General features: G+C 42.5%; 1 protein-coding gene across 1 annotated transcript in view; it reads right to left on the bottom strand.

Annotated features, from left to right (window-relative positions):
• STRC (stereocilin) overlaps nt 1-25878 on the bottom strand; it is a 152935-nt gene extending 127057 nt beyond the window's left edge. Inside the window, exons 1-5 of the mRNA XM_040341538.1 lie at nt 25818-25878; nt 21354-22418; nt 20364-20388; nt 14788-16087; nt 6208-6270 (exon numbers count right to left, since the gene is read on the bottom strand). Coding sequence (XP_040197472.1) covers nt 6208-6270; nt 14788-16087; nt 20364-20388; nt 21354-22418; nt 25818-25878 — 2514 coding nt within the window. The remainder of the gene's footprint in view (nt 1-6207; nt 6271-14787; nt 16088-20363; nt 20389-21353; nt 22419-25817) is intronic.
• Between the last annotated feature and the right edge of the window lie 1279 nt (nt 25879-27157).

Raw genomic sequence — 27157 nt, 5'->3', positions numbered from 1 at the left:
CGGCGGATCCTAAATCCCCCAGCGGAATTAAAATTCCGCGGCTAGGGGAGTGTCATATTTAAATCAGGCGCGTTCCCGCGCCGATTTAAATGCGCAGGCGCCGTCCGCGAAATTTTCCGGCGTGCATTGCTCCCACTGACGTCGCTAGGACGTCAGTGGTTGCGACGCTTATGTAAACGACGTCCGTCCGTATTCGAGAACGACTTACGCAAACGACGTTAAAAAATTTAAATTCGACGCGGGAACTTTGGCTATACTTAACTATGGCTGCGCCTGATAAAAGAAAGGGTAAGTATACGACGGAAAACCGCTACGGAAACGACGTAAGAACACTGCGACGGGTCCGCGTACGTTCGTGAATTTGCGTATCTCGCTGATTTACATATTATTTATCGTAAATCAGCGGGAACGCCCCCGGCGACATTTTTAAATTGAAAAAAAGATCCGACAGTGTAACACATTGTAACACTGTCGGATCTAGCCCTATCTATGCGTATCTGATTCTATGAATCAGGCGCATAGATAGGACCAGTTTACGTCAGAGATACGATGGTGTATCTGTAGATACACCATCGTATCTCTTTGTGAATCTGGCCCCTAGTGTTTATGTATTAAGTTCACTTAAATAGATCACCTATTATGCACATGTAATATCTAGTCTTAGGCCATGTACACACGATCGGTCAAAACCCATGAAAACGGACTGAAGGACCGTTTTCATCGGTCCAAACCGATCGTGTGTGGGCCCCATCGGTCAGTTAACCTTCGGTCAAAATAATATTAGAACTTGCTTTAAAATTTAACCGATGGACGCCTAACCGATAAGTCAAAACCGATCGTTAGTATGCAAAAGCCTTGGTTAAAAATCCACGCATGCTCAGAATCAAGTCGACGCATGCTTGGAAGCATTGAACTTCGTTTTTTTCAGCACGTCGTTGTGTTTTACGTCACTGCGTTCTGACACGATAGTTTTTTTAACCGATGGTGTGTAGGCACATCAGACCATCAGTCAGCTTCATCGGTTAACCGATGACAACGGTCCTTCGGACCGTTCTCATCGGATGGACTGATCGTGTGTATGCGGCCTAAGTTTGTTCCAAGACCACTCATTTTTTGCGCTGCACTTACTTATCTTAAAAAGGTAAAAAGAGAGCAAAAAAAGTCTGTATGGCAAAAAAAATAAAAAATAGTACTAAAGTATTAGTGCCTGACAGGGGAGTCATATTCGCATATGTCAGTTAAAGTTTTCCTGTTGGTATCAATGTCATTTTCAGTATTATATTGTGCACGACAGCATCGATTTTTTTTGTGCTTTATGTATTTATTCTGAGCCTGCTAATTTTAACAAATGTAAAAAAAGGCATAAAAAGCTAAATGGAAAAAATAGAGTTTTGACAATAGCATTAATTATAGCATACAAAACACATTGGCGCTAATATATGAAAGATTTTCCGGTACTACCTGTACTATCAGAATTAAAGTGTTTGTTAACCCAAAAAAATGTATATTGATCCTGTTCTTATGCCGCGTACACACGACCGTTATTCATGTCATGGGAAAAAACAATGTTTTTCTCATTGACACTCACATGACTGTTTTTCACGAGAGATAGAATGACGTGAAAAACGACGAGAAAAAATAGAGCAGGTTCTACATTTTTAACGGCCATTTTTCTTGTCGAGAAAAATGCTCTGGAGCATACACACGACCATTTTTCATAACCAATTTAAAAAATTGCATTTTTCTCATCATGAAAAATGGTCGTGTGTACGCGGCATTAAAATTCAGAGTCCAGGATAACACCTAGCACCCTGGCATGCATATATTAGCCATATTGCCAAATAAACACATAAACTCTTAACCCTTGTATTGGATTGGATTGTAACTGTCCTATCTCTCTTTATATTTCAAAAGCGCTGCGCAAACTGTTGGCTCTTTATGCATCCTGTATAATAATACAATTTTTTTTTTAATATGTGTATAAGATATTGAAGAAACATGATGCTACTCCAATGTCTTTAAATATACATTTTGAATTCAAATGTTTAATCAGGGTATGCGGATTCAGCATTAGATAATAAATTTGCATTGACACTAAGCAGCAACAGTTCACAACAATCCTGGTGGAAAGACTGCCCAGCCGGGTGCATTCACGGTTACAACAACGTGAACAGAGCGAGTTCTTACCGGAATGACAGCATCTGTAGAGAGGGGCAGAATGTGGCCTGGCTGTTTTATGCCCAAATGGGAAGATGGAGATGCGACTCTACGTTTTCCCTCCTTGTCAGCAACCATTCCGTACCACTCATACTATCCCTAACAGATGGGGTACCTTTCCCTTCACTGCCCACTTGCCCAGGAGCCAGGGCCTTAAATAGACTCTACTTGACCCAAGGTGACTGCCAGAGTCACATGGAGCAACAGCATCCAACTGGATTGCTTCTCAGTGACCCAGGAAACCATAAAGGAACCAGGTTCCTCCTGACTTACTCTCCAGCTGCAGAGCCACTGCGGTTAAGCGCCACCTGCAGTGGAGAAAAACTGCACTTGTCTACAAATATATAATGAGTACCGAGAAAGAAGACAGTAAAATGAAAAAGTGAGGAAAAGGATTGGAGCAAGAAGCAGGGTAGGTGGGAAGGACATGTGGGAGAAGAGGGAGAATAGTAATAAGTATATTTTTATTATTGGCTTGGTCAGCCAATCAAAGAGGTATATTTGGCATGGATCTCATGTTACATTATTAGGATCACATAACTACTGATATCAGCTTACTGCATTACTCCAAAGAAAACGGAAAGGGCTTGAAGTAGTTCCTTAAGCAGTTTAAAGGGGTTGTAAAGGTTCATTTTTTATTTTCTAAATAGGTTCCTTTTAAGCTAGTGCATTGTTGGTTCACTAACCTTTTCCTTCGATTTACCTTCTAATAGGTAGATTCAAGTACATCTGCCTAAACTTGCGGCGGCGTAGCTTAGCCTGTTTAGGCTACGCCGCCGTAAGTTAGCTAGGCAAGTACATGATTCTCAATGTACTTGCCTGCTAATATACGGTGGCGTAGCCTAAAGCGGGCGGGCGTAAGAGCGCCGAATTCAAATGTGTTGGAGGGAGCGTGTTTGAGGGTAATGAGGCTTGACCTTTTTTACTGCGCATGCATTGGGCGCCTACATTTCCCAGTGTGCATTGCGGCTAAGTACGCCGTACGGGCCTATTGATTTCGACGTGGACGTAAACAACGTAAATCCCGATTCGCGGACGACTTACGCAAACAACGTAAAAAATTTGAATCTCGCGGCGGGAACGGCGGCCATACTTTAACATTGTTATTCCACCTAATAGATGGAATAACTTTAGGCCTGCTAATGCCTTACGGAAGCGGCGTAAAACTACTGCGGCGGCCGGGCGTACGTTCGTGAATTGGCGTATCAACTCATTTACATATTCTACACTGACCACAATGGAAGCACCACCTAGCGGCCATCCGAAAAATTGCAACCTAAGATAGGACGGCACAAGCCGTCTTATCTTAGATATGTTTAAGCGTATCTCTGTTTGAGCATACGCTTAAACATAAGTCGGCGTAGATTCTGAGTTAGGTCGACTTATCTACTGATAAGTCGGCCTAACTCTACCTGAATCTACCTATAAATGTTTTTTTTTTCTTTGTCTGAATTTCTCACTTCCTGTTCCTCCTCAGTAAGGTGTTCAGTAAGCTGTTCTAAATGACTTTCCATCGCTCGGATGATGGTGGAAAGCATACTGAGGAGAAACAGGAAGTGAGGAATTCAGACAAAGAAAAAAAACATTTAGAAGGGAAATGGAAGGAAAGGGTACTGTAATGCCTCGTTTCCACTGAACGGAACGGTTTGGGTCAGTAAATTTGGAACGGTTAGAACGGACCGGTCTATTCTGGTGAGCGTTTCCACTGCAAGTCGGACCGTCAGGGGCCATACAGGGTTTAGAAAAAATGCCTAGGGTGTCCACCAATCAGTGTAATGTATTGTAGGTCCGCCCTAACTGAACCGTTCCATTTTCTATGGCCCCACATCTGAAGCAGGACCCAGAATGGTGCGGTACGGTTTGGTTTTATGGCACACTTTCATAATGGAAACACCCAAAATAGAGTACCGTACCGAACCGTACCGAACCGATCCGCTCAGTGGAAACGAGGCATAAGTGAACCAACAATGCACTGGCTTAAAGGAACCTATTTAAAAAATAAAAAACAAACCTTTACAAACCCTTTAAGTCTGAGTTCCCCATACTATGCTCTCAACTATCATTGTATCAATTATAGCCCGATCCACATCTATGATAAATGGAGTGAAAGGATGCAGAGGGAATCTTGTGGTATCATCTAGATTCCCCGGGACCCTTTCACCCATATGGATAGGCGAACACCGGGTTGCACATGGAGGTTTGTCCTGTGGCTTCCTCACCATGTTTATTATAGATGTGACTTGGGCTATGATAGATGCAATGATAGGCAGTAGAATGGGAAAGTGACCTAAACCACTTGAGGAACTACAGGCAGTCCTCTACTTACAAACATCCGACTTATAAACGACTCCTACTTACAAACGGAGGGAGACAACAGGAAGTGAGAGGAAATCTACCCCTAGGAAGGGAAATTCTCTCCTGTAAGAGTTAATATGGCAAAAGGGTGTCTCCTGTCCACTGATGCTTTATCACCAATCCTTGTTTCACTAAAAACCCCACATTTTCAAAATCCAATTGTCATTGGGACAGAAAGTGAGGTTAAATCTTCTGAACAGGGGCACAGACAGCAAAACAAATGTTACAGGGGTGATAACCCTTCCCTATGTTTTCCAAAAAGCTTAAAGGAACACTAAAGGTTTGTTTTTTATTAGATCAATTGATTGCTGTAAGCTAGAGCATTTAAATATCACTTACCTCGTTTTTCCTTTTGACCTCCAAAATACAGTAATCCAGGTTTGAAAATGACATTTCCTGTCTCTCCTCTTCTTGCTTTCCACCAGCATCTGAGCCGCTTTGCATGGTGGAAAGCAGAATGTGCTCACCCCCTCCCTATGACTACAGCCCTGCGTGAAGATGCTCTCTTATCCCTCTCAGGCATGGAGGTTAAGCCTAATGGGAACTGTAGTTCCCATTAGGCCGTGATGTAGCAAAATTAATTTTGCACCCCAAACCAGGAAGTCAGTGAGAATAACGATTCAGGAGTGACGGAGGTGAATAAAACAGCTCGATTTCAACAGTATCAAACTAGATATAATGCAAAACATTACTTTTTACTTTATCAGCTACTGTCAGACTTTAATTTAAGAGGAAAATATTTTGGTCTTTACAACTCCTTTAAAAATTGATTTTTGGAGCTACACTTAAAAAATGTATTTGTTACAACTTATAAACAGATTCAACTTAAGAACAAGCCTATAGTCCATATCTTGGGGACCGCCTGTACTTTAAAGTAGGGCTTTTCCGTTTTTGATCCTCCACACTGGCAGAAAACTGAAGCCTCGTACACACGACCGAGGAACTCGACTGGCGAAACACATCGTTTTCCTCGTCGAGTTCCTTGTTAGGCTGTCGAGGAACTCGACAAGCCAATTTTCTCCATTCCCGTCAAAGTTTCCTCAACGAAAATGTACACACGACCGGTTTCCTCGGCAACAAAATATCTCCCAGCAAGTTTCTTGCTGGTTTTTGCAGAGAAACTTGGTCGTGTGTACAAGGCCTGACTGTGGATATGTTTGGAGTGATGTGATATCGGTGATGTAACATGGGATCTATGCCTAATACACCTCTTTGGAACAATCTCTAAACTGAATATATCTTGGGCTTGATATCTATCATGGCGTTGGTGGATTTATCACACATCATTTCTCAAATTTTATTTTGCTGTGCACAAACAAGCTTTCCAAGTTTAGGTATTTACTAATGAGTGAATAATCTCATCTCATTGTCAAGGTCATTACATTCCTGGAACTTACAACAAACCATTGATAAGGGATTCAAGTACATTTTGCAGAATTCTATAAAGTAGTAGTCATTAGCTTATAATTATAGCTCATGGTCTGAAGATCCCGTTTGAGGATAAAGGGAGTTCCCACCACTGGCATATCATTCAGGAAGCTTTAGTGAAGGAGTTTCCTGATATATTACTGATCATTCCCAGATCAATAGAAATGATGTTCACCAATGCTCATCCAGGCGATGCGTAAGACTTACCTGAAGAAGAATTTCAAAAACTGTAGCATTTTCCTCCTTCTGAATGAGTTCCCAGAGCACGGGCTGTCAGACATAGGTACAATACATACAGATTAACGACCTAAGAATTGTAATATACCCCAGACATATACATGCAAGTGGTTATAATGGAAACAATAATGTGGAATGTTGATGTATGATAAAGTGATCCGTTTGGTCTGTTCATTTTACTTACTGATATATTTCTGCAAAGTGACCCAAACTCTTGTTTAAACAAATTATATTCAAGTATAAGTATATTAGTATATTCCTAACTCAAAAGGTCCATTAAGTTGCTCTCAGCCTCCTCCAAATCTCCAAATTATTATTTTAGTTGCATTTTAAAGTGTATCTAAACTTCGATTTTGCTGCTTACCCAACTTTATTTGTATCTGGTGATCCAGCCAGTAATTCTGCTATTACTAGGGTTGTTCCGATACCACTTTTTTGAGACCGAATACAAGATACTTTTTTTCAAGTACTCGCCGATACCGATTACCGATATTTTTTTTAATGTCATGTGACAGTGTCAGTATTTTTTTTTTTTAAGTGATTTTTTTTAGGGGGGGGGAGTGGATTGTCAGTGTGTTTTTTTTTATTTACATTTTATTTTTATTCATTTAAAAAAAAAAATTATTGCAATTTTTTTTTTAATCAGCCCTGTTGGGGGTCTTTGGAGAGATATCAGGGGTCTTAACAGACCTCTGACATCTCCCCTTTAAGACAGCGAAAGGGACTAAGGACACAGATTCCTCAGTCCCTTTCTCTGCAGCCTCAGCTAAAATGAATGGAGAGAAGCTCCTCTCCATTCATAAACTGAAGCATCGTAAACACAGGAGGTTACGATGCTCAGTTATATGAATGGACAGAGTCAGTGATCATTCGGAAAAGGTAGGAGCCGGATTTTCCTCTGCTCTCCATCCTGACAAATTGAGGGGGAAGAGCGGCACGGACAGGGGGAGAGGACTGCACGGACGGGGGAAAAGACAGCAGGGGTAAAAGACAACACGGGGGAAAGACAGCACGGAGCATAGGGGAAAGACAGCACGGAGCACGGGGAAAAGACAGCACGGAGCACGGGGAAAACACAGCACGGAGCACGGGGAAAACACAGCACGGAGCACGGGGAAAAGACAGCACGGGGAAAAGACAGCACGGAGCACGGGGAAAAGACAGCACGGGGAAAAGACAGCACGGAGCACGGGGAAAAGACAGTTATATGAATGGACAGAGTCAGTGATCATTCGGAAAAGGTAGGAGCCGGATTTAGCGGCTCCTACCTCCGCTCTCCATCCTGACAAATTGAGGGGGAAAAGCGGCACGGACAGGGGGAGAGGACTGCACGGACGGGGGAAAAGACAGCACGAAGCACGGTGGGAAAGAGAGCACGGGAGAAAGACAGCACGGAGAACAGGGAAAAGACAGCACGGCGCACAGGGGAAAGACAGCACGGAGCACGGGGAAAAGACAGCACGGAGCACAGGGAAAAGACAGCACGGAGCACGGGGAAAAGACAGCAGGAGCACGGGGAAAAGACAGCACGGAGCACGGGGAAAAGACAGCACAAGGGAATAGACAGCACGGGGAAAAGACAGCACGGGGGAAAAGACAGCACGGAGCACGGGGAAAAGACAGCACGGAGCACGGGGGAAAAGACAGCACGGAGCATGGGGGAAAGACATCACGGGGGGAGAAGACTTGCAACTCACCTGCCTGCCCAGGTATCGGGTGAGGAATCGGAGCATTTCCCCCCGAGTACAAGTACTCGGGGAAATGCTCGGTATCGGTACCGATACTAGTATCGGTATCGGGACATCCCTAGCTATTACCTTTAATAGATAGAGCTGTCCAGCAAAAGTGTCAGAGGGTTGGTAGAAATCATTTTACACTGACAGTGTAAGTGAGTGCTTGCAATGGTCAGCTTTTATTTATTTATGTAAAACCAATACCCCAAAAGGGACTAAAACTGTTGCTTTAACCCAGTGATGGCGAACCTTGGCACCCCAGATGTTTTGGAACTACATTTCCCATGCAGTGTAGTTGAGCATCATGGGAAATGTAGTTCCAAAACATCTGGGGTGCCAAGGTTCGCCATCACTCCTTTAACCTCTCCCCGCTGGCCGTATGCATATATTCGGCGGCTAGGCTTTAATGCTTAGAGGCCGCATTAAATGCAGCCCTATATAAAAACATTACTGTGCTGAGTGCACGCTCCCTATGCACACCCAACACAGTAACCAGCAGGTACCAAAAAGCTCCTGATGCAGATCTGCGATCAGGAGCCTTCCCATCATATGACTGCCAATCACAGTGGTCACATGATTGGAATGCCCGCCTCCCTGCAATTAGAACCTCTTAACCACTTAAGGACCCCTTCATGCCGATATACGTCGGCAGAAGGGCACGGCTGGGCACGGGCACCTACCTTTACGTTGTCCCGTGATCGGTCACAGGAGCTGAAGAACGGGGAGAGGTGTGTGTAAACACACCTTCCTCGTTCTTCTGTGTGGCAGTGACACTGATCGTCTGTTCCCTGATATAGGAAACGACGATCAGTGAAGTCACACCTACAGCCACGCCCCCTACAGTAAGAATCACTCCCTTAGGGCACACTTAACCCCTTAACGCCCCCTAGTGGTTAACCCCTTCACTGCCATTGTCATTTTCACAGTAATCAGTGCATTTTTATAGCACTTTTCGCTGTGATAATGACCTAGGGGCAAGTCACGGACTTTGAAGGCACTGTACTCTGGTAGAGATATAGGTCAGAAAACAAGGAAATTTTCTAAAAAGCATTTATTACAAAATATAATACACAATTCTTTAAAAATCTCCATACACTTGGGTTCACACAGTAACAGTTAAGCAGCGTATATGTAGTCATACCGGATCACCAGGAATAGGTTACTATACATCATAAATAAATAAATATTCTACATAGAGGCGAAACCTCCAACCAATAGAAAATAGAAATGACTCCTGGAATAGAACCGTAGACTCATAGACTAGATGTCTACACGATGATGAATGAGACGCTGCGGCCTGACATGTTTCGCGCTGGATATGGCGCTTCTTCAAAGAGCTTTTTAGTTAAGGTGTGCTACAGTTGTGGAGAAAGAACATAAGTCATATATAATGTCTACAAAATATGCATATAATAACAAACGAATGGTAAAATAGTTTAGTTGTGAGTATTTGGTAGTCAGTAGTTGTGCATGCGGAGGAGAGGACAGGTAGGCAAGATCCAGAAACACCAGACCAAAGGGGTGGGGGAGGGGCTAAAGGCCCAAGCAGGTGGTGGTTGCAAAATGCCCTAGATTTCACACAAAGGGGACATGAGTGCATAGTAATCAAGTAAGAAAAGGTAGTGCTGTAATAGAGCATGGTAATAATAGTAAGCTGAAAAAATAATTCAAGCAAAAATACTCACACCCGGGAGCATCGATTAAACAGGGTAACATTAACCCAAAGTTAGAGCTAATAGAGATAAGGCCACAAGATCTTGCTGGGATAGAGTGTGGCCAGAACAAGCACACAAGAGTAATTTTAAGTGTGCAAGGATGCATACAGTATCTTATATTAGTGTATATTATTGTGACTGCTGGTGATCTGTTCTGCGTGCGGGGGGTTACATCTGGATCAGTGGCCATCCGAGATACTTTTCCCATGGTGGGTATACCACCCTTTATGCCAGGGGTGGGGAACCTTTTTTCTGCCAAGGGCCATTTGGATTTTTGTAACATCATTCGGGGGCCGTACAAAATGATCAACTTAAAAATTAGCCTTTTATAGCGGGGATTAAACGTGTCCCCCCACCCTGCATCACTGGACCCCTTTACATTACACAGCACCTTGCACCTCTGGACCCCTTTACATTACACATCACCCTGCATCATTGGACCCCTTTACATTACACAGCACCCTGCATCACTGGACCCCTTTACATTACACAGCACCTTGCACGTCTGGACCCCTTTACATTACACAGCACCCTGCATCACTGGACCCTTTACATTACACAGCACCCTGCATCACTTGACCCCTTTACATTACACAGCACCCTGCATCACTGGACCCCTTAACATTACACAGCACCTTGCATCACTGGACCCCTTTATATTACACAACACCCTGCATCACTGGACCCCTTTACATTACACAGCACCCTGTACCTCTAGACCCTTTACATTACACAGCACCCTGCATCACTGGACCCTTTACACTACACAGCACCCTGCATCACTGGACCCCTTTACATTACACAGCACCCTGCATCACTGGCCCCCTTTACATTACACAGCACCCTGCACTGTGCAGGACATTAATACATGAGTTACCATGACCATTGACCAGTGCAGGACATTTACCTAGGGTTGCCACCTGTACGGGATTGACCCGGACAGTACGGGGTTTGAATCATGTGTCTGGGTCTCCTTCCGCCTTCTACCCGGACACATGATTCAAACTGTACTGTGGCTTAGCTGGTGGAGGAACACTAGTAGTTAAAGTTGGTAGGGGAAATTTCTTATCCTTATACAGCAGTTCGGACAATTTAATCTGAGCCCCAATGTCCTCTTCTATACAGATACACTGAGTAATGTAATTGCCGGGATCAGCAGCACAAGGATTACTCTGCAGGGACTATTTGATGGTTTTCGGGCTCAGGCGGAGTAATCCTTGTCCAGAGGTTCTCGGCAAATATTTTCGGCAAATATTTTTTTTTAATATGCAGCATGGGGGGAGGGGGTAAATGTCCTGCACTGGTCATGGTAACTCACAGTGCAGGACATTAATACATGAGTTACTATGACCAGTGCAACTGTGTAGGTAGGACATTTACCCCCTCCCCCCGCCGCCATGCTGAATATTAAAAAAATCACAGACCGTCATCACAGTTAATAATCTTCAGACTGCATACAGAATGATGCAGTCTGAAGATTATTAACTTTGATGACTGTCTGTGATTTTTTTAAAATGCAGCATAGCGGCGGGGGGAGGGGGTAAATGTCCTGCACAGGACATTAATACATAAGTTACCATGACCAGTGCAGGACATTTACCCCCCCCCCGACATGCTGCATATTAAAAAGATCATATTCATCATATTTACATTTAATCATTTTCAAATTGCATCATTGATGCAATTTGAAAATTATTAAATGTAAATATGATGAATATGATCTTTTTAATATGCAGCATGTGGGGGGGGGGGGGTAAATGTCCTGCACTGGTCATGGTAACTTATGTATTAATGTCCTGTGCACTGTGCAGGACATTTACCCCCCTCCCCCCGCCGCTATGCTGCATATTAAAAAAATACGCCGTATTTCATGATGCTGTCAGCATAATATTTATGGCTGCCTTACTTGCTGCTGGAAATGGTTCCTCGTCGGTGGCGCTGGCTAGTGCCATCCCAGCCAGCCATGAATGGTAATCCCCGCCCGCCGTGAGTGACGTCACAACGCCGCCGCCGGGCAGGGCTGTAAACCTAGGGGTGCAGCTCATCTCTTTGGTCTGTTATAGACATTTACCCAGGCCCTTTTTATATTTTCATTTCAGGGATTGTGTTGGTTTTGTAGCTGCCTGTTATGGTTCCCTTACTGCTACTCTACAATTTTTCTGTTTAACTGCAGCATCTCTCTGCAATTCTGCCCCATTTTTTGATGCTATGCTTAGGACCACGGCCACGGCACCCCTATAATTTTTAAATATCTCATACTGGTAAGCCTCATCCTTTTATTAACTAGCAACTATCCAGCTTCCTGGGATTCATGGTATTTAAAATGTTATTCGTTTATATTCCAGATACTGTATGCATCCTTGCACACTTAAAATTACTCTTGTGTGCTTGCTTGTTCTGCCCACACTCTATCCCAGCAAGATCTTGTGACCTTATCTCTATTAGCTCTAACTTTGGGTTAATGTTACCCTGTTTAATCGATGCTCCCGGGTGTGAGTATTTTTGCTTGAATTATTTTTTCAGCTTACTATTATTACCATGCTCTATTACAGCACTACCTTTTCTTACTTGATTACTATGCACTCATGTCCCCTTTGTGTGAAATCTAGGGCATTTTGCAACCACCACCTGCTTGGGCCTTTAGCCCCTCCCCCACCCCTTTGGTCTGGTGTTTCTGGATCTTGCCTACCTGTCCTCTCCTCCGCATGCACAACTACTGACTACCAGTACTCACAACTAAACTATTTTACCATTCGTTTGTTATTATATGCATATTTTGTAGACATTATATATGACTTATGTTCTTTCTCCACAACTGTAGCACACCTTAACTAAAAAGCTCTTTGAAGAAGCGCCATATCCAGTGCGAAACATGTCAGGCCGCAGCGTCTCATTCATCATCGTGTAGTCATCTAGTCTATGAGTCTACGGTTCTATTCCAGGAGTCATTTCTATTTTCTATTGGTTGGAGGTTTCGCCTCTATGTAGAATATTTATTTATTTATGATGTATAGTTACCTATTCCTGGTGATCCGGTATGACTACATGTACGCTGCTTAAGTGTTACTGTGTGAACCCAAGTGTATGGAGATTTTTAAAGAATTGTGTATTATATTTTGTAATAAATGCTTTTTAGAAAAATTCCTTGTTTTCTGACCTATATCTCTACCAGAGTACAGTGCCTTCAAAGTCCATGACTTTCCCCTAGGTCATTTTCTCTTTTGAATCCATTTAGGACGTGGCACATGGTACACCACTATGTATCCACATGCTCACTTCATGTGAGGATACATTCGCAATCTCCCCTTTTTTCGCTGTGATAATGACATTGGTCCCAAAAATGTGTCAAAAGTGTCCGATGTGTCCGCCATAATGTCGCAGTCATGAAAAAAATCGCCGGCATTACTAGTAAAAAAAAATTATTAATAAAAATTACATAAAACCATCTCCTATTTTGTAAACGCTATACATACACACCATCAAACAGAAATCCGCGTGGACACGATACGCGGTGACGTGGCCGCGACGATTACGCGGCAACGTGCGCGGCCCTGGAAGGTAAATGCTTCCACACATGTCCGGTGAGTCTGTACAGACGACCGAACATGTCCGACGGACAGGCTTCCAGCGGACATGTTTCTTAGCATGCTAAGAAACATTTGTCCGCTGGAAAATGTCCGATCCGCCGGAAAATTGTCCAGTCGGCCGTACACACGACCGAACATGCCTGCTGAAACTGGTCCGTCGGACCAGTTTCAGCGGACATGTTCGGTCGTGTGTACGGGGCCTAACAGGATGGAAAGTGACCGATAAATGTGTCATTTACTGGCGCCTTCCTTGTCTTAATTAAAGCAGAGTTCCAGGCTTTTTATGTTTATTAAAAGTCAGCAGCTACAAAAAGTGTAGCTGCTGACTTTTAATAAACGACACTTACCTGTTTGACGGTCCAGTGATGCGGCCACCCGGAGCCTCTCTCCTCTCCCTCTTCTCTCCACTGGTGCCTCCATTGCCACTCCGGGCACTGGGCCGTGACAACTTTCGGCTTCACGGCCGGGCACGCACTTACGACTGCGCTCTCGGAGTGGATCTTCTGGGACCTGTCACGTGTCCCAGGAGATCGCCTAGAGGGAGGGGCTGCCTAGCCCTAGGGCAAGAGGATGAGGTGCCTAGGCGGTCCGTAGGCAGATGGAGGAAGTGGGACAGGAAGTCCCCCTTCTAACGAAGCCACCCCCAAAAATTGACATGCCAAATGTGGCATGTAAGTGGGCGAGGAGTGCTTAAAGCGGAAGTTCCACTTTTGGGTGGAACTCCGCTTTAATAGAGTCAATGATCTGTACATATTACTGACTCTGTTCATTCATAATTGAGGTTGCAATTTGGGAAGGACTGGGAAGCTCTGTACAGAGCTATTCCTGTCCTTTCATTCTGTGCTGTTAAGGCTGCAGAGAAAGAAATTGAGGACTTTAATCTCCTTTCTCTGCATCAAAGATAAAACATCAAAGGTCTGTTTAGAACCCTGATATTTCACAAAGGACCACCTAAAAAAAAATTATAAAAAAAATAAAACTGTAAATAAATGAATATAATAAAATGGTAAAAAAAAAAGGATAAACAAATTGAATAAAAAGCTACTGACACCAGTGACAGAACTATGAGGGTGACAAAACTTGTGACTAGGCCTTGGAGTTCAGCCACCATGGGGGAGCCCTGGCCGGGGGGGGGGGGGGCGTTATGATTTATTGCACTAGAGCCCTGAAGGTTCTACTTACGCCTCTATTTACTTCCCCTTAAGCCCCGTACACACGGTCGGACCTTTGTCTGACCAAAATCATATCGGAATTCCTTGGAATTCCACTCTAAACTCTGACAGAATTCCTTGGAATTTCCGATTGCCCTGTACACACAATCGGAATTTCCGATGGAAAAAGTCTGTCTGGCTTTTTCCTTCGGAAATTCCGATTGTGTGTACAGGGCATTAGTAATTTATTTTTTTTGACAATGAGCTCCAAGTTTAGACAAACTTCAGGCTTCAAATATTATACAAGTAATAGATCACATACAATACTGTTATTTTAAAATCTGATCTGATAATAGTAACTTACGCTAAAGCAGCTCAGAAGATCCTCCTTATTAGAATCACTGCTCTCCTTCTCTAGATACAGCTCCACAGTCCGTAGGATGCTCAGCGAGGAATTCATCTTGAAAGAAGCCCAGAAAGAGCTATTATCCAGCAGGCTAGAGAGGAGGATGGCTTCTCCCAGTCTATCCCTTGTTTCCTTACCTATTTGCTCCGGGTCTGAGAACGTGAAGAGAAAATCGAGCATCTTCAGTAGATACTGGACATTGAGCGCCCAGCCATAGGACTCACTGTCACACTGTGATAATTGAGAGACAAGACCTATGATGTACGATACTGGATTTCTACATAGTTGGGAGGAATCAAAGCTTGGTGAAATAGGTAATGCATCTGCCAGTCTTTGGAGAAAGCATTTTCCATTTAAGGATACATTTTTCCAGCAATAATCCACAACCCACGGGTGGACGGCTTTAAGCAAAAAATATAAAGATGCATTTCTGCATACTAAATCCTTAAAATCCTGCATGTTGATCCCTTTGCAGTCTTCCACCAATGTACCATTTTGAAAATCATTACTGTCCCAGGACTTGTAGCTACAAGAGCTATGATTTGCATTCAGCATAATTGTTTTTACGATCTGTCTTTGGCATAGTCTGGTTACCCAAGTCCTAGTGTCCTCTGGCATGCTGGATAATGAGTTATTACTACAAAGTTTCTCCATCAAGAATGTTTTGTTTTCAAATAGGCATGTCTTTAAGGATTTGGGGTTCATGGACATGCCCTGCCATACATCTGGGCATCTAATATTGTTCCGTAGTTCTCTGATGGCCTCAGAGCTGTTGAAGACATTAGTGCACAGGTCACTCATCATTGATAGATCTTGGCTGCTCCTTGGAAATGATGAGTTTTTGCAGACAGTAGTATTAAATTCAAGTGGGAAATATTCCCTGCATACCCACACCCAAAACGAGTCTTCTTCCATGGAAGAAAGGTACCATGCAGCATCAGAGCAAGCAGCCTGAAGGTCATAAGCTGTATCTACTGAGTAGCCAGTAGCATTGTAAACATTGCAGTATAAAAACACTGTAAAGTTGGAGACTCCAGGCAGTCCTGGAATAGAATCATTGCATACTGCTTCCAGGACTTCTGTATAGGGTTGAGATTCCTCCAGCACATCAGATTGTGACCTCCTGGAGATGTTATGTGTCTTGACCTCTGTTTTCCAAGCAGGTTTAACACATGTCAGGATTGGGGGGGCTGATGGAAAACTTGTTGATGTAAAACCAAGGGACTGGACATTCCATGATATATTATGTTGTATTCCCCTGTGTAGAACACAACACTGACATCAGTATCAACATCATATTAATGTGAAACACAACACTATTCTCAAAAGGCAGTCAACATTGATTGTCCTATGAATGTACAGAAGACTGAAATGCATCTCTAGTCACAACTTTTTGTTATAGAGTAGAGGATGGTAAGAACCCCTGTCAGTTTTGTTTGGCATCTGTATCTCTATTTTGGAGATATCTAAAATAAAATACCAATATGGGAGGTATTTCAATAAGAAGGATACCACATTCCATCAATTTATAGACACGAATACATTGTAAAAGGTCATTGATTTTCCCAGTAACCCAAAGACAGAAGACCAAACGGATATAAAGATGTATTACGCTAATCAATTAAAAATAGGCATCGCTCATCAAGATAAAAAACATAATTGTCATAAACTCCCCTCTAACCCTACATGCTTGGTAAAGAACATCCAAGATAAAAGTTACAGATGCAGGATGATCTACAAATCAGCAGGCCCTCAACATATTTTACGTCATGAGCCATTTCTTCAGGAGGAATGAGGGATATAAAGAATGGAGCACAATATTACTTGAAATATATAAAAACTATTGATACAAATGGCATTAATATTTAAAACAACATAATACATATATTAAAAAAAACAGTAAATCGTAGTGGTCCAAATGGGCTTACCCAAAAAATAACAGGAAATGGCAAACACAGCAGAAGATTTCAAAGCTCTTCTTTACTAAGCATGGAAGTCCCAGCAGGGTTAGAGGTGAGTTTATGACAAATATGTTTTTTTTTTAACTAGATGAGCTCTGCCTATTTTTAATTGATTTAATGTAATACATTTTGATTATTTTATATCCGGTTTGTTTTCTGTCGTTGGGGTATCGGGGAAAAACCAATGGCCTTTTACATTGTATTCTTGTTAATTTTAGAGATGCTTCCTCATCTTCTACTCCAAGGAAAATGTAGTCCCTGGGACAGGAATTGAGTTAGGTGGAGGACACACAATGGCAGTAGAAAACACTGCTTATTAATAATGTATCGAAAGACTAGAACCTCTGTTAGCTTTTTATGGCTGTCTGACTTCTGATTGGGGATTTCTGGTCTGTCCTTACCACACGGATAACAATGTCAGCAGAAAAGGGAGTGAGATCTCACTCTCCACTCTGTTCCAAAAATGAGTGAGCAAAGACCTCTTGCCAGGATGAATTGCTCAGTGCTAATCAATCTACTGCCAGACCTGAACACCAACACTTGAGGAGGAGGACATGGAAATCAACAACCCTGTGTAAACTCCAATACCATCTGAAGCCTCGTACACACGATCGAGGAACTCGACGGGCGAAACACATCGTTTTCCTCGTCGAGTTCCTTGTTAGGCTGTCGAGGAACTCGACGAAGGCAAGTTTCTCCATTCCCGTCGAGGAAAAAGAAGACATGCTCTCTTTTTGGCTCGACGGGATCCTCGACAGTTTCCTTGTCGAAAAATGTACACACGACCGGTTTTCTCTGCAAAAAAAAAATCCCAGCAAGTTTCTTGCTGGTTTTTGCCAAGAAACTCGGTCGTGTGTACGAGGCCTTAAACGTGTTTAGGCTCCAGAAGGAAAAGAGCAGCAGGGGAGCCAGGAGAGGTAAGTATAAGTGGGTCTGGGCCTTACTAGTACCCAGATAGCAAGGATAACTTTCCACAGATTTGTGGCAGTGTTAAATTGTAAGTCTGTTAACTTGTTGCACATTTTCACTGGAAAGTTGACACTTTTCCAATTGGTAGCAAATTTGTATGGCAAGTATCTCCAGCAAGAACAAAGTTGCAGTGTTGAGTCTACAGCAAAAGTTCTGCAAGTCAACAGCATGAAAACACAGCCACAGTGACCCCCTGTGGTGGGATGACTATTGCAACACGTAACTGAATCAGAACTTACAGCAGACTTTCAGAATGTCTGCAAAGAAAGTTGATCTGGAGTCATGCAATGCGGACTTGCTGCAATTGTGCAACAAACTTGTGATGCCTGGCTAGTCTAGCAATAGCTTAGCAAGTCATTTTCAAACTTGCAGCACAATTACTTGCTATCTGGGTAAGAAACTCTGTCTCTGCACTAAATAAGAAATGTGATAGAATTCAGCTAATAATGCATTATTATTATTATTTCTGGCAAATTAATCAGTTTATGCAGTCCCTGTATCTCTCTTGAACTTCTCTCACATCCCATGGCCTAATGTTCTCATGGCCATGGGTAGTCAACAATTGTTAAAGTGGAGTTCCAACCATAAATATAACATTACATTAATAGTTTTAAAAAAATGTCATTAGTCCTTTACGAAAAAAATTTTTTTTTTTAGATGCCTTCAAAGTGTTGTTGCTAGGCAGAATAGTTAATCTTCCCACTTCCTGCACCTAGGTGCTTAATGCTTCCTAACCTACACCGCACAGACTCCTGGGAATGTAGTGGGTGTAACTTTCCAGGAGTCTGTGCATTCCCCAGTCTCAAAGAATCATGTGACTTGGACAACACAGGTGCTGAAACCTGATCTGACACTGCTTGTGCAGCACTGAGCATGTGCGAGATTTGCAAGGCTGAAATCCAGGAAGTCATACAGTCTGGCTTCATGATGCCCACACTTAAGATGGCCCCAGTCAATTTCTATTTTATAAAGTGTCTAAATGCTGTAACAACCTAACAAAATGGACCTTAGTTTACAGACTAACTTTACTAGAATACATTAAGCTTGTGTATTACAGGGGTATTTATATTTAAAAAGTGAAATTGTGGCCGGAACTCCGCTTTAACTAAATCAGAATGATTGTTGGGTAATCATGGGCACCACATTTCTTACTATATCAAAATCCATTTTCATTGATGATGAAACTTTTTAGGCGCCCCATTGGTAACGAAAGCATGGATTTAGTAAACAAGAGTTGTCGCTACAATTCATGACAGGTATAGCGCTAATCATTGGTATCAGTGGATGTCTGTGTGGAGACAAATGCTAGTGAGATCCACATGCAATAAAGTGTTACCTTTTTGAGGCAAAACAACAAGATGAAGTGACATTGATATTTACAAAGTCCATTTTTATCAATAATTATTACTAGTGTGTGCCTACTTTCTCTATAAAGTACATTTTTTACGAGTGCCACACTAAGATAATCGTTTTCTGTTGATGCATAACACAGTATTTTTTTATTTCTAGCTCTACATTATATTTCTATGATTATTGAATAGAAAAGACAAGGTTTTGCATTGTTTTTTTAATAAATATTATTTGTGTAATTCAGAATATACAGTATGGTGTATGATGATGAATGATGAAGTTTTGTAGACTATTAGCCTGAACCTGCTTATACCCACCATACTGAAATCCCTGGAATTACACAGTATATTGCCTTAAACACAAAGGGGGGGCACTCAGTTAATACGAGATAATACTAAATGCCACTTGTTTTCTGCAGCTGAAATACAGGTAGTGTGAAAAGTACATATGACAAACTCAGAGGCGTAACTAGAACTTTTAGGGTCCCTGTGCAAGAAACCATAAAGGGCCCAGCCGGGGCTCCCTCCACAGTGGTGGAATGCCAGGGTCTGATTGTAAGTGTGACCTTTGAGACCCTGGTAGTTCCGCCACTGGTGTTAGTGGTTTTTTATTTTTATCATTTTTTTTATTATTATATATTACCATTCTATTTTATTTATTTACTTTTTACATTTTTTTTTTTTTTTAGGAGCCCGGTTGGGGGGCTTTGGTGAAATATTAGAGGTCTAAACAGATCTCTGATGTTTCACATTTGAGACAGAAACAGAGAATAAGGACACAGCCCTCAATCTTCATCTCTGCAACCTCAACCTCAGAATGAATGGACAGGAATAGCTCTGCACAGAGCTTCCCATTCACTTACAAACTGAAGCCTAGTAAACACAGTTTACTATGCCTTAGTTATAGAGTCAGCGATCAGTACGGATCACTGACTATTCAATAAGACAAGGAAGGGGCCAGTAAATGACACAGTTACCAGCCCCTTCCCCCACCCTCCATCTTGACAGATTCTTGACAGGAGGGAACCCAGCAGCGCTGTGACAGGTGGGGGCAGGGCATCACACAGGGGCCAATCACAGCAAGAGGTGGATAGGAGGGGCTGTAGGAAGAAAATAGAGGGGGTTGATTCCTCTACATGCCATCCCACTGCCCCTCCTATCCAGGAGCACAGGATAATTGCCTACCATGCGACCAATGTGTGTATGACCCTGCATAAACTTTTAGGATAACAGTATAAGTGGATGCAATACTTACCACAAGAGCAGTTGCTGCAGATTACCTGAAAAAAAAAAAAAAAAAAAGATATTGTTGTCAATTTAATACAACTGTTATAAAAGTGTGACAGTATAAATCTAAACTAGAAAAATGTATATGATTTTGACAAGTGAACAAGACCATGGATCACCTTGATATATGAGTCATGGATTTGGAACAGGATAGAATTTCCTAAAGATTTGTTTATCTTCTCCCATGTCTTAAAAAAATTGATATATGTGAACTAATGCACACAAACTCCAATTCACACTGTATCTCAGAATGTTTTATTAAACTGTTGTGGAAATCTTATGAAGATGTATTTAATATGTATTGTCAAAGTGTCGCCCATTGTTAGTACTCCCGCAGCCCGCTCTGACTGGGGCAGACTGACGCTGGTTGAGTCCTGTCTGGTAGTGGAAAACTTCCTGGGATTGGGGAGAGGTGTTTGCAGAGTGGGGGTATGTCCGCCAGTGAAAGGGCCCCTGTGCATTGCACAGAGGATCGTCTGAGGGGATATGTTCGCTCTGCAAGGACATTATCATTTATAGGCGAATGTGCGCTCTTGTCTCTGCTGTGTCTGATCAGCACATGTCGAGACTCGTAGCGTGCACCTGCAGATAGCCTCCCATCCACAAGAAACGGTAGTATATTCCGGGTATGCATTGTTCTCTGGAACAACACAGAATAAGGATTCCTATCAGCGGTAATATCAAGTCTTTGAGTTGTTATAATCAGAGAAGGGGCTGTCATGATGATGGAGCTGAGACTGTAAGCTATGGTGATGTCTGTTTACTTGGGTATATATGGGAAATAGAATGATAGGTAAGATGCAATATATCATTAGACGAAATGTGTGCTTATTAGCACAGGAGATATGGTGTGCGCATAGCGTACAGCCAAATTTCCCTGACAAAAGCATCCATTCATCCATAGTCTGGCTATTTATATTCTCTCATATATATTGGTTATACATACAGTAGAACCTACCTACTGAACACTTTCCATTCTGATCAGCGTGTGGTATTCCAATCACTGATGACACTCTGTTCATCAGGGTCCCTTTCATGCGAGAGACTTTTCTGTTCAAGTTGTCATATACAGATCTTTCCATTCTTTTCATAAGATTGTAGTGAAGATCTTCTAGTACTTCCCAGACAACATCCTCTGGACTCCCTTCCACATCAACAGCCTTGGTTCCACTCTCCTTCTCCTTGGAGCGGTAAAAAATGTCAAAAACATTTTGTACTTCCTCCTGTTCAAATAAAGGATTAAATCTACTGGAGTTGGTATGTTTTTCCTTCAAGCTTTCTGAAAGCATATTGAAAGGCCTATATTTTCCATGTGATGCGACTGAAACCCCTGACTGCACATTGACCACAGGTGTCCAGTTTTTGCCTTCAAGGGGTAACAGGAGCTTTAGAATCTGAACAGGATGAAGACCACAATTACTGTGACCCATAAAAAAACATAGGACCCCTTGTAGAGTTGCAGTCCGTGTGAAGGTTCCACTAAGAAGTGCTTGAAATAGAGTGTCCATCAAACCACCGAGGATCTCCCAGTTATGTCCTAGAAGATTACGAGCATTTTGACTGTTGTTAATTGATTTGAAAACTCTCTGTAAGAAGTTGAGAAGAACACTCCAGTTTTGACTTCCTCTTAGAGAGACAAGAAAGTCATGTAGCTTTAGGAGTGGTAAAGTTGGAGATCTCTCCACTGGTATCTGGAGAAACTGTTGAAGCAATGAGTTCCAGGCTTCACCCTCCTGCTCATTTGATTCTTCTTTCTGTAAATATGATGAAATATTATAGAGAAATTCCGACAGACGATTTTTCTTTGCTTTGCTTTTCCGAGTCCCAAGGAGTGATGGATCACTTTCTGATGTAGTCCATAATGATCCAAAATTAAATGCCATTCTATCCAGGAGCAATTTTATGTCATCAGATTGAAGTTTTGTTTTTATGTTCGACATTATGGGAAGATGATTCTTAATTTTAGATTTCCATTTGGACAAAATCTTTTCTAAGTTGCTTTGCTGCCTTTCTTGATTTTGTCCTATATCAGTGAAAATAATAAATATTAGCATCTTTGTGGCAGCAACCTCAAATTATGCAACAGAACAACAAAGGGATACTTTTTTAACCACTTCCCTACCGGGCCTATTCTGGCACTACTCTCTTTCATGTAAAAATCATAATTTTTTTCTAGAAAATTACTCAGAAGAATGGTCAAACATTCCCATAGACCAGGGATATGCAATTAGCAGACCTTCAGCTGTTGCAGAACTACAAGTCCCATGAGGCATAGCAAGACTCTGACAGCCACAAGCATGGCACCCAGAAGCATGATGGGACTTGTAGTTTTGCAACAGCTGGAGGTCCACTAATTGCATATCCCTGCCACGATGTAAATGTGCCACCTAAAACAACCAACAGCTCCTCCGGGGGTAATGCTACATACTGTTATGCTGGATTTTGTGTTACACAATCCCCTCCAGTCAGGAGGCGGAGAGCGCTGAGGATCATGGCAATTTAAGTCCGGGACAGCAGACAAAGATTGCGACTCATGAAACCCTTTACACCACAATGCCCATAGTACACTGAGGGAGTGATGGAATCGTTTTTAACAGACTGCTCTAAGAACTTCTTCTTCTTGGCGCTGAGGGCACTGAAGAGAGCACATCTGCTGCATACTGACCAGACTGCTGAGAGACCGGACCAGTGGAGACACCTGAGGCAGCCCAGCAGAGACTGCAGCGAACCACATCTGCAATGTTGCCTCAAGGAGACCAGATAATTTTCTCACTCTCTAATTCCCACTGCTAAATCTCAGGAGGCATTCTGTGGACAGACTGAGGGGACTCCCTTTTTTGCAGCAAGAGTTCACAGCTGCACTACAGGGACTGGTGAAAGAGCACAGCTCATTGTACACATTGCTGTTGGTGTCAGTGGATAGAATAGTGTCCCATTGTTGCTGTCAGTGGGTGGAATCATGCCCCATTGTTGGTGTCAGTGGGAAGAACAGAAAAACAAACAAGGCGCCTCTAAGTGCAGAAGTATAAAACTTTCAATATCCCCTAAAGGGGTTAAAAACACTTACAAGAAAGTGGATGAAACACACATGTAGCAGGTAAGTGCGTCCAGGAGATGTTCCAGTGGCAGGGCAGTCCCAGTCTGTGATGGTAAAGCTTCCAGGGAAATCCACAAGATAACAGTAGACTTGTGCTGTGAATGTTCAGAGGACACAATCACGCTGGAGCCTGGGGATGATGTCAGAGGAAGCAAGACAGAAACCAGCATGGAACACAAACAGGAAGTGGACAGGAAGTGTGTCAGAGGCGGGACGCATTTCGGAACAGCTCATTGGTTCCACTGGCTGAAGAAGGAACCAATGAGCTGTTCCGAAACGCTTCCCGCCTCTATGACACACTTCCTGTCCACTTCCTGTTTGTGTCCTCTAAACATTCACAGCACAAGTCGGCTGTTATCTCGTGGACTTCACTGGAAGCTTTACTGGGACTGCCCTGCCACTGGAACATCTCCTGGATGCACTTACTTGCTACGTGCCTGTTTCATCCACTTTCTTGTAAGTGTTTTTAACCCCTTTAGGGGATATTAAAAGTTTTTTACTTCTGCACTTAGAGGCGCCTTGTTTTTCTGTTTCCATTAGAGATTGCTTGTCTCTCTGAGTGCTGCCTAAAGTGTGTGAACATTTGCTACCCTCTCCAACACAGACTTTATCTGTCAGGATTCAAATGCTTGGAGCGCCCTGGATATACACATTTTTTCTGGATCAGTGGGAAGAACAGTGCCCCATTGTTGCTGTCAGTGGGTGGAGTCATGCCCCATTGTTGTTGTCAGTAGGAGAATCAGTGCCCCAATATTGATGTCAGTGGTAGGAACGTTGCCCATTCTTAATGTCAGTGGAAGAAATAGTGCCCCAATGGTCAGATAAAAGTATGCAAAGGGCCGCAACCGCCACCAGGTCTGTTGGAGACCACTGGTCTACAGTAAAAAAAATTAAACCTTCTGCAGTCTCCAGTAAAATAAAACGCCATAATGCAAGGTCTGAGTTTTATGCATAACTGAATATTTTTATTTTCAAAGATTTCTAGAATTTAGAACTGCAATGCAGTCAGGATAACGTACCAGTATGCCCAATTCAATAAGCCATAACACCAAAACAAACAAATGGAAATTAAAGTATGTTTAAATAATTAGGGTTAGTAGGTGATGGCAGATTTCTCCAGACATACCTGCGGATCTTTGCAATGGTTTTATTTATTTATTAATTTATTCTTTTTTTTTTGTATGTTTGTGCATATTTTGTACACAGTAAAACCTCGGATTGCAGGCATAATTCGTTCCAGAACCATCCTTGTAATTCAAAGCACTTGTATAGCAAAGCAAATTTCCTCCTAAGAAATCATGGAAACGCAAATGATTCGTTCCACAACTATTTCGTCATACGTATGTCCTTCAGTTCATAGTCCATATGAAAAGATTAGAGCAATGTGATAGGTTGTGTAACCATAAAATGTCCATCCACAAATGGAAGCCTCCACTAGGGGATTAGAAGAAATATCCAGCAGGAGCTACAGAGTATAAAAGAGAAGAGAGGCGCCTCTAAAGCCCTGTACACACGATCGGATATCTGATGGAATCTAATCTGATTGATTTTTTCGTCGGATATGCGATGAAGCTGACTTTCATTAGTCTTGCCTACACACCATCAGTCAAAAATCCGACCGTGTCCAACGCGGTGACATAAAACACGACGTGCTGAGAAAAATGAAGTTCAATGCTTCCAAGCATGCGTCAAATTGATTCTGAGCATGCATTTATTTTTGACAGATGGACTTCCACACAGACGATCGTTTTTTTTCTATCGGTTTTTTATCCATAGGAACATTTTAAAACATGTTCTATTTTTTTTCACCGATGGAAAACAAATCGATGGGGCCCACACACGATCGGTTTGTCCGATGAAAACTGTCCATCGGTCTGTTTTCATCAGACAAACCGATCGTGTGTACAGGGCTTAAGTGTAACAATATGTTGCTAAATGTTGTACCTTCATTAAATGTAACAATATTGCTACACTTAAAGGCTCCTCTCTTCTATTTTATACTCAGTTGTGACATGACTCTGCTTCTATATCAAGACATCGCTTGTATATCAAGTCAACATTTATAAAAAAAAAAATGTAGCTTGTTTTGTAAAACACTCTCAAACCAAAGTTTTACTGTACATGAATTTCCAGTGAAGTGTCTCAATTGTCTCAAGAAGTGGGATCCTAAAATGGTCTGGGAAGTTTATTGTTTAGTATTTACAGAATGATTTATAAAAATGTATATTATGTACAGTAGAAGTGAAAAAAACAAAAACCCTTCAGCAGGTAACAGCCAACAAATCCTGAAATGCCATGCTAGTGTTAAGCTCCATTTTGATTTACCTTGGCTTGCAAGAGGCACCAATATCAGAATCATCCAGAAGATGAGTTTTTGCCATTCCATATCCGTATTATAAAGGCTAGTGGTCCTCTGATACAAGAAACATGACAACTCCTATGTAACCTGAAGAGTCACATCTGCCCATGTATATTCCTGTACAAGCCGTGCGGCATCTTCACTGTTGTCCGTGACGAGGAAACAGGATCTGTAACATGACATGAAGGATCTGTCACTTGAGCATCACAGCAGCTTTCCTCACCTGAGCAGTTTCTGGAGTTACAACCATTATTTACAACCAGTCCTCATGTTGCACTTTCCATTGAATAGACACGTGAAAGAAAAGTCAGGGAAAGCATCAAATTCTTAGTGTTAGCATAGCTACACTATATTGCCATAAGTATTGGGACGCCTGCCTTTACGCGCACATGAACTTTAATGGCATCCCAGTCTTAGTCCGTAGGGTTCAATATTGAGTTGGTCCACCCTTTGCAGCTATAACAGCTTCAGCTCTTCTGGGAAGGCTGTCCACAAGGTTTAGGAGTGTGTCTATGGCAGGGATATGCAATTAGTGGACCTCCAGCTGTTGCAAAACTACAAGTCCCATCATGCCTCTGGGTGCCATGCTTGTGGCTGTCAGTCTTGCTATGCCTCGTGGGACTTGTAGTTCTGCAACAGCTGGAGGTCTGCTAATTGCATATCCCTGGTCTTTGGGAATGTTTGACCATTCTTCCAGAAGCACATTTGAGAGGAGAAGGCCTGGCTCACAGTCTCTGCTGTAATCCATCCCAAAGGCCAATGAAGTTCCTCCACCCCAAACTCACTCATTATTATTATTATTCAGGATATATATAGCGTCAACAGTTTGCGCAGCGCTTTACAACATGGGGGAAGACAGTACAGTTACAATACAATTCAATACAGGAGGGATCAGAGGGTCCTGCTCGTTAGAGCTTACAGTCTAGAAGGGAAGGTCGAGTGGAACAAAAGATAATGGCTGTGGGGGATGATCAGATGGAGAAAATTAAAATACAGTTGTTAGGTGTGGGTAGGATTGGCTTCTTTGAAGAGAAGGGTTTTTCAGGGATCGTCTAAAAGCTAAATGAGTAAGAGATAATTGGACAGATTGGGGTAAGGTGTTCCATAGGATTGGAGAGGTGCTGGAAAAGTCCTGGAGACGAGAATGGAAGCAGGTCATGAGGGAGCAGTAGGTCTTGAGAAGGACGAAGAGAATGGTTAGGTTGGTGATGTAGCTGGGGGCAGAGTTGTGGATGGCTTTGTAAATAGTTGTTAGTGTCTTGAACTTAATTCGTTGGGTGAACGGAAGCGAGTGGAGGAATGGATA

This window comes from Rana temporaria, chromosome 3 (assembly GCF_905171775.1).
Source record: "Rana temporaria chromosome 3, aRanTem1.1, whole genome shotgun sequence".
In the NCBI taxonomy this organism is placed as follows: Eukaryota; Metazoa; Chordata; class Amphibia; order Anura; family Ranidae; genus Rana; species Rana temporaria.
The sequence above is the reverse complement of the archived record's forward strand: the minus strand, read 5'-3'. Positions and strand labels throughout refer to the sequence as shown.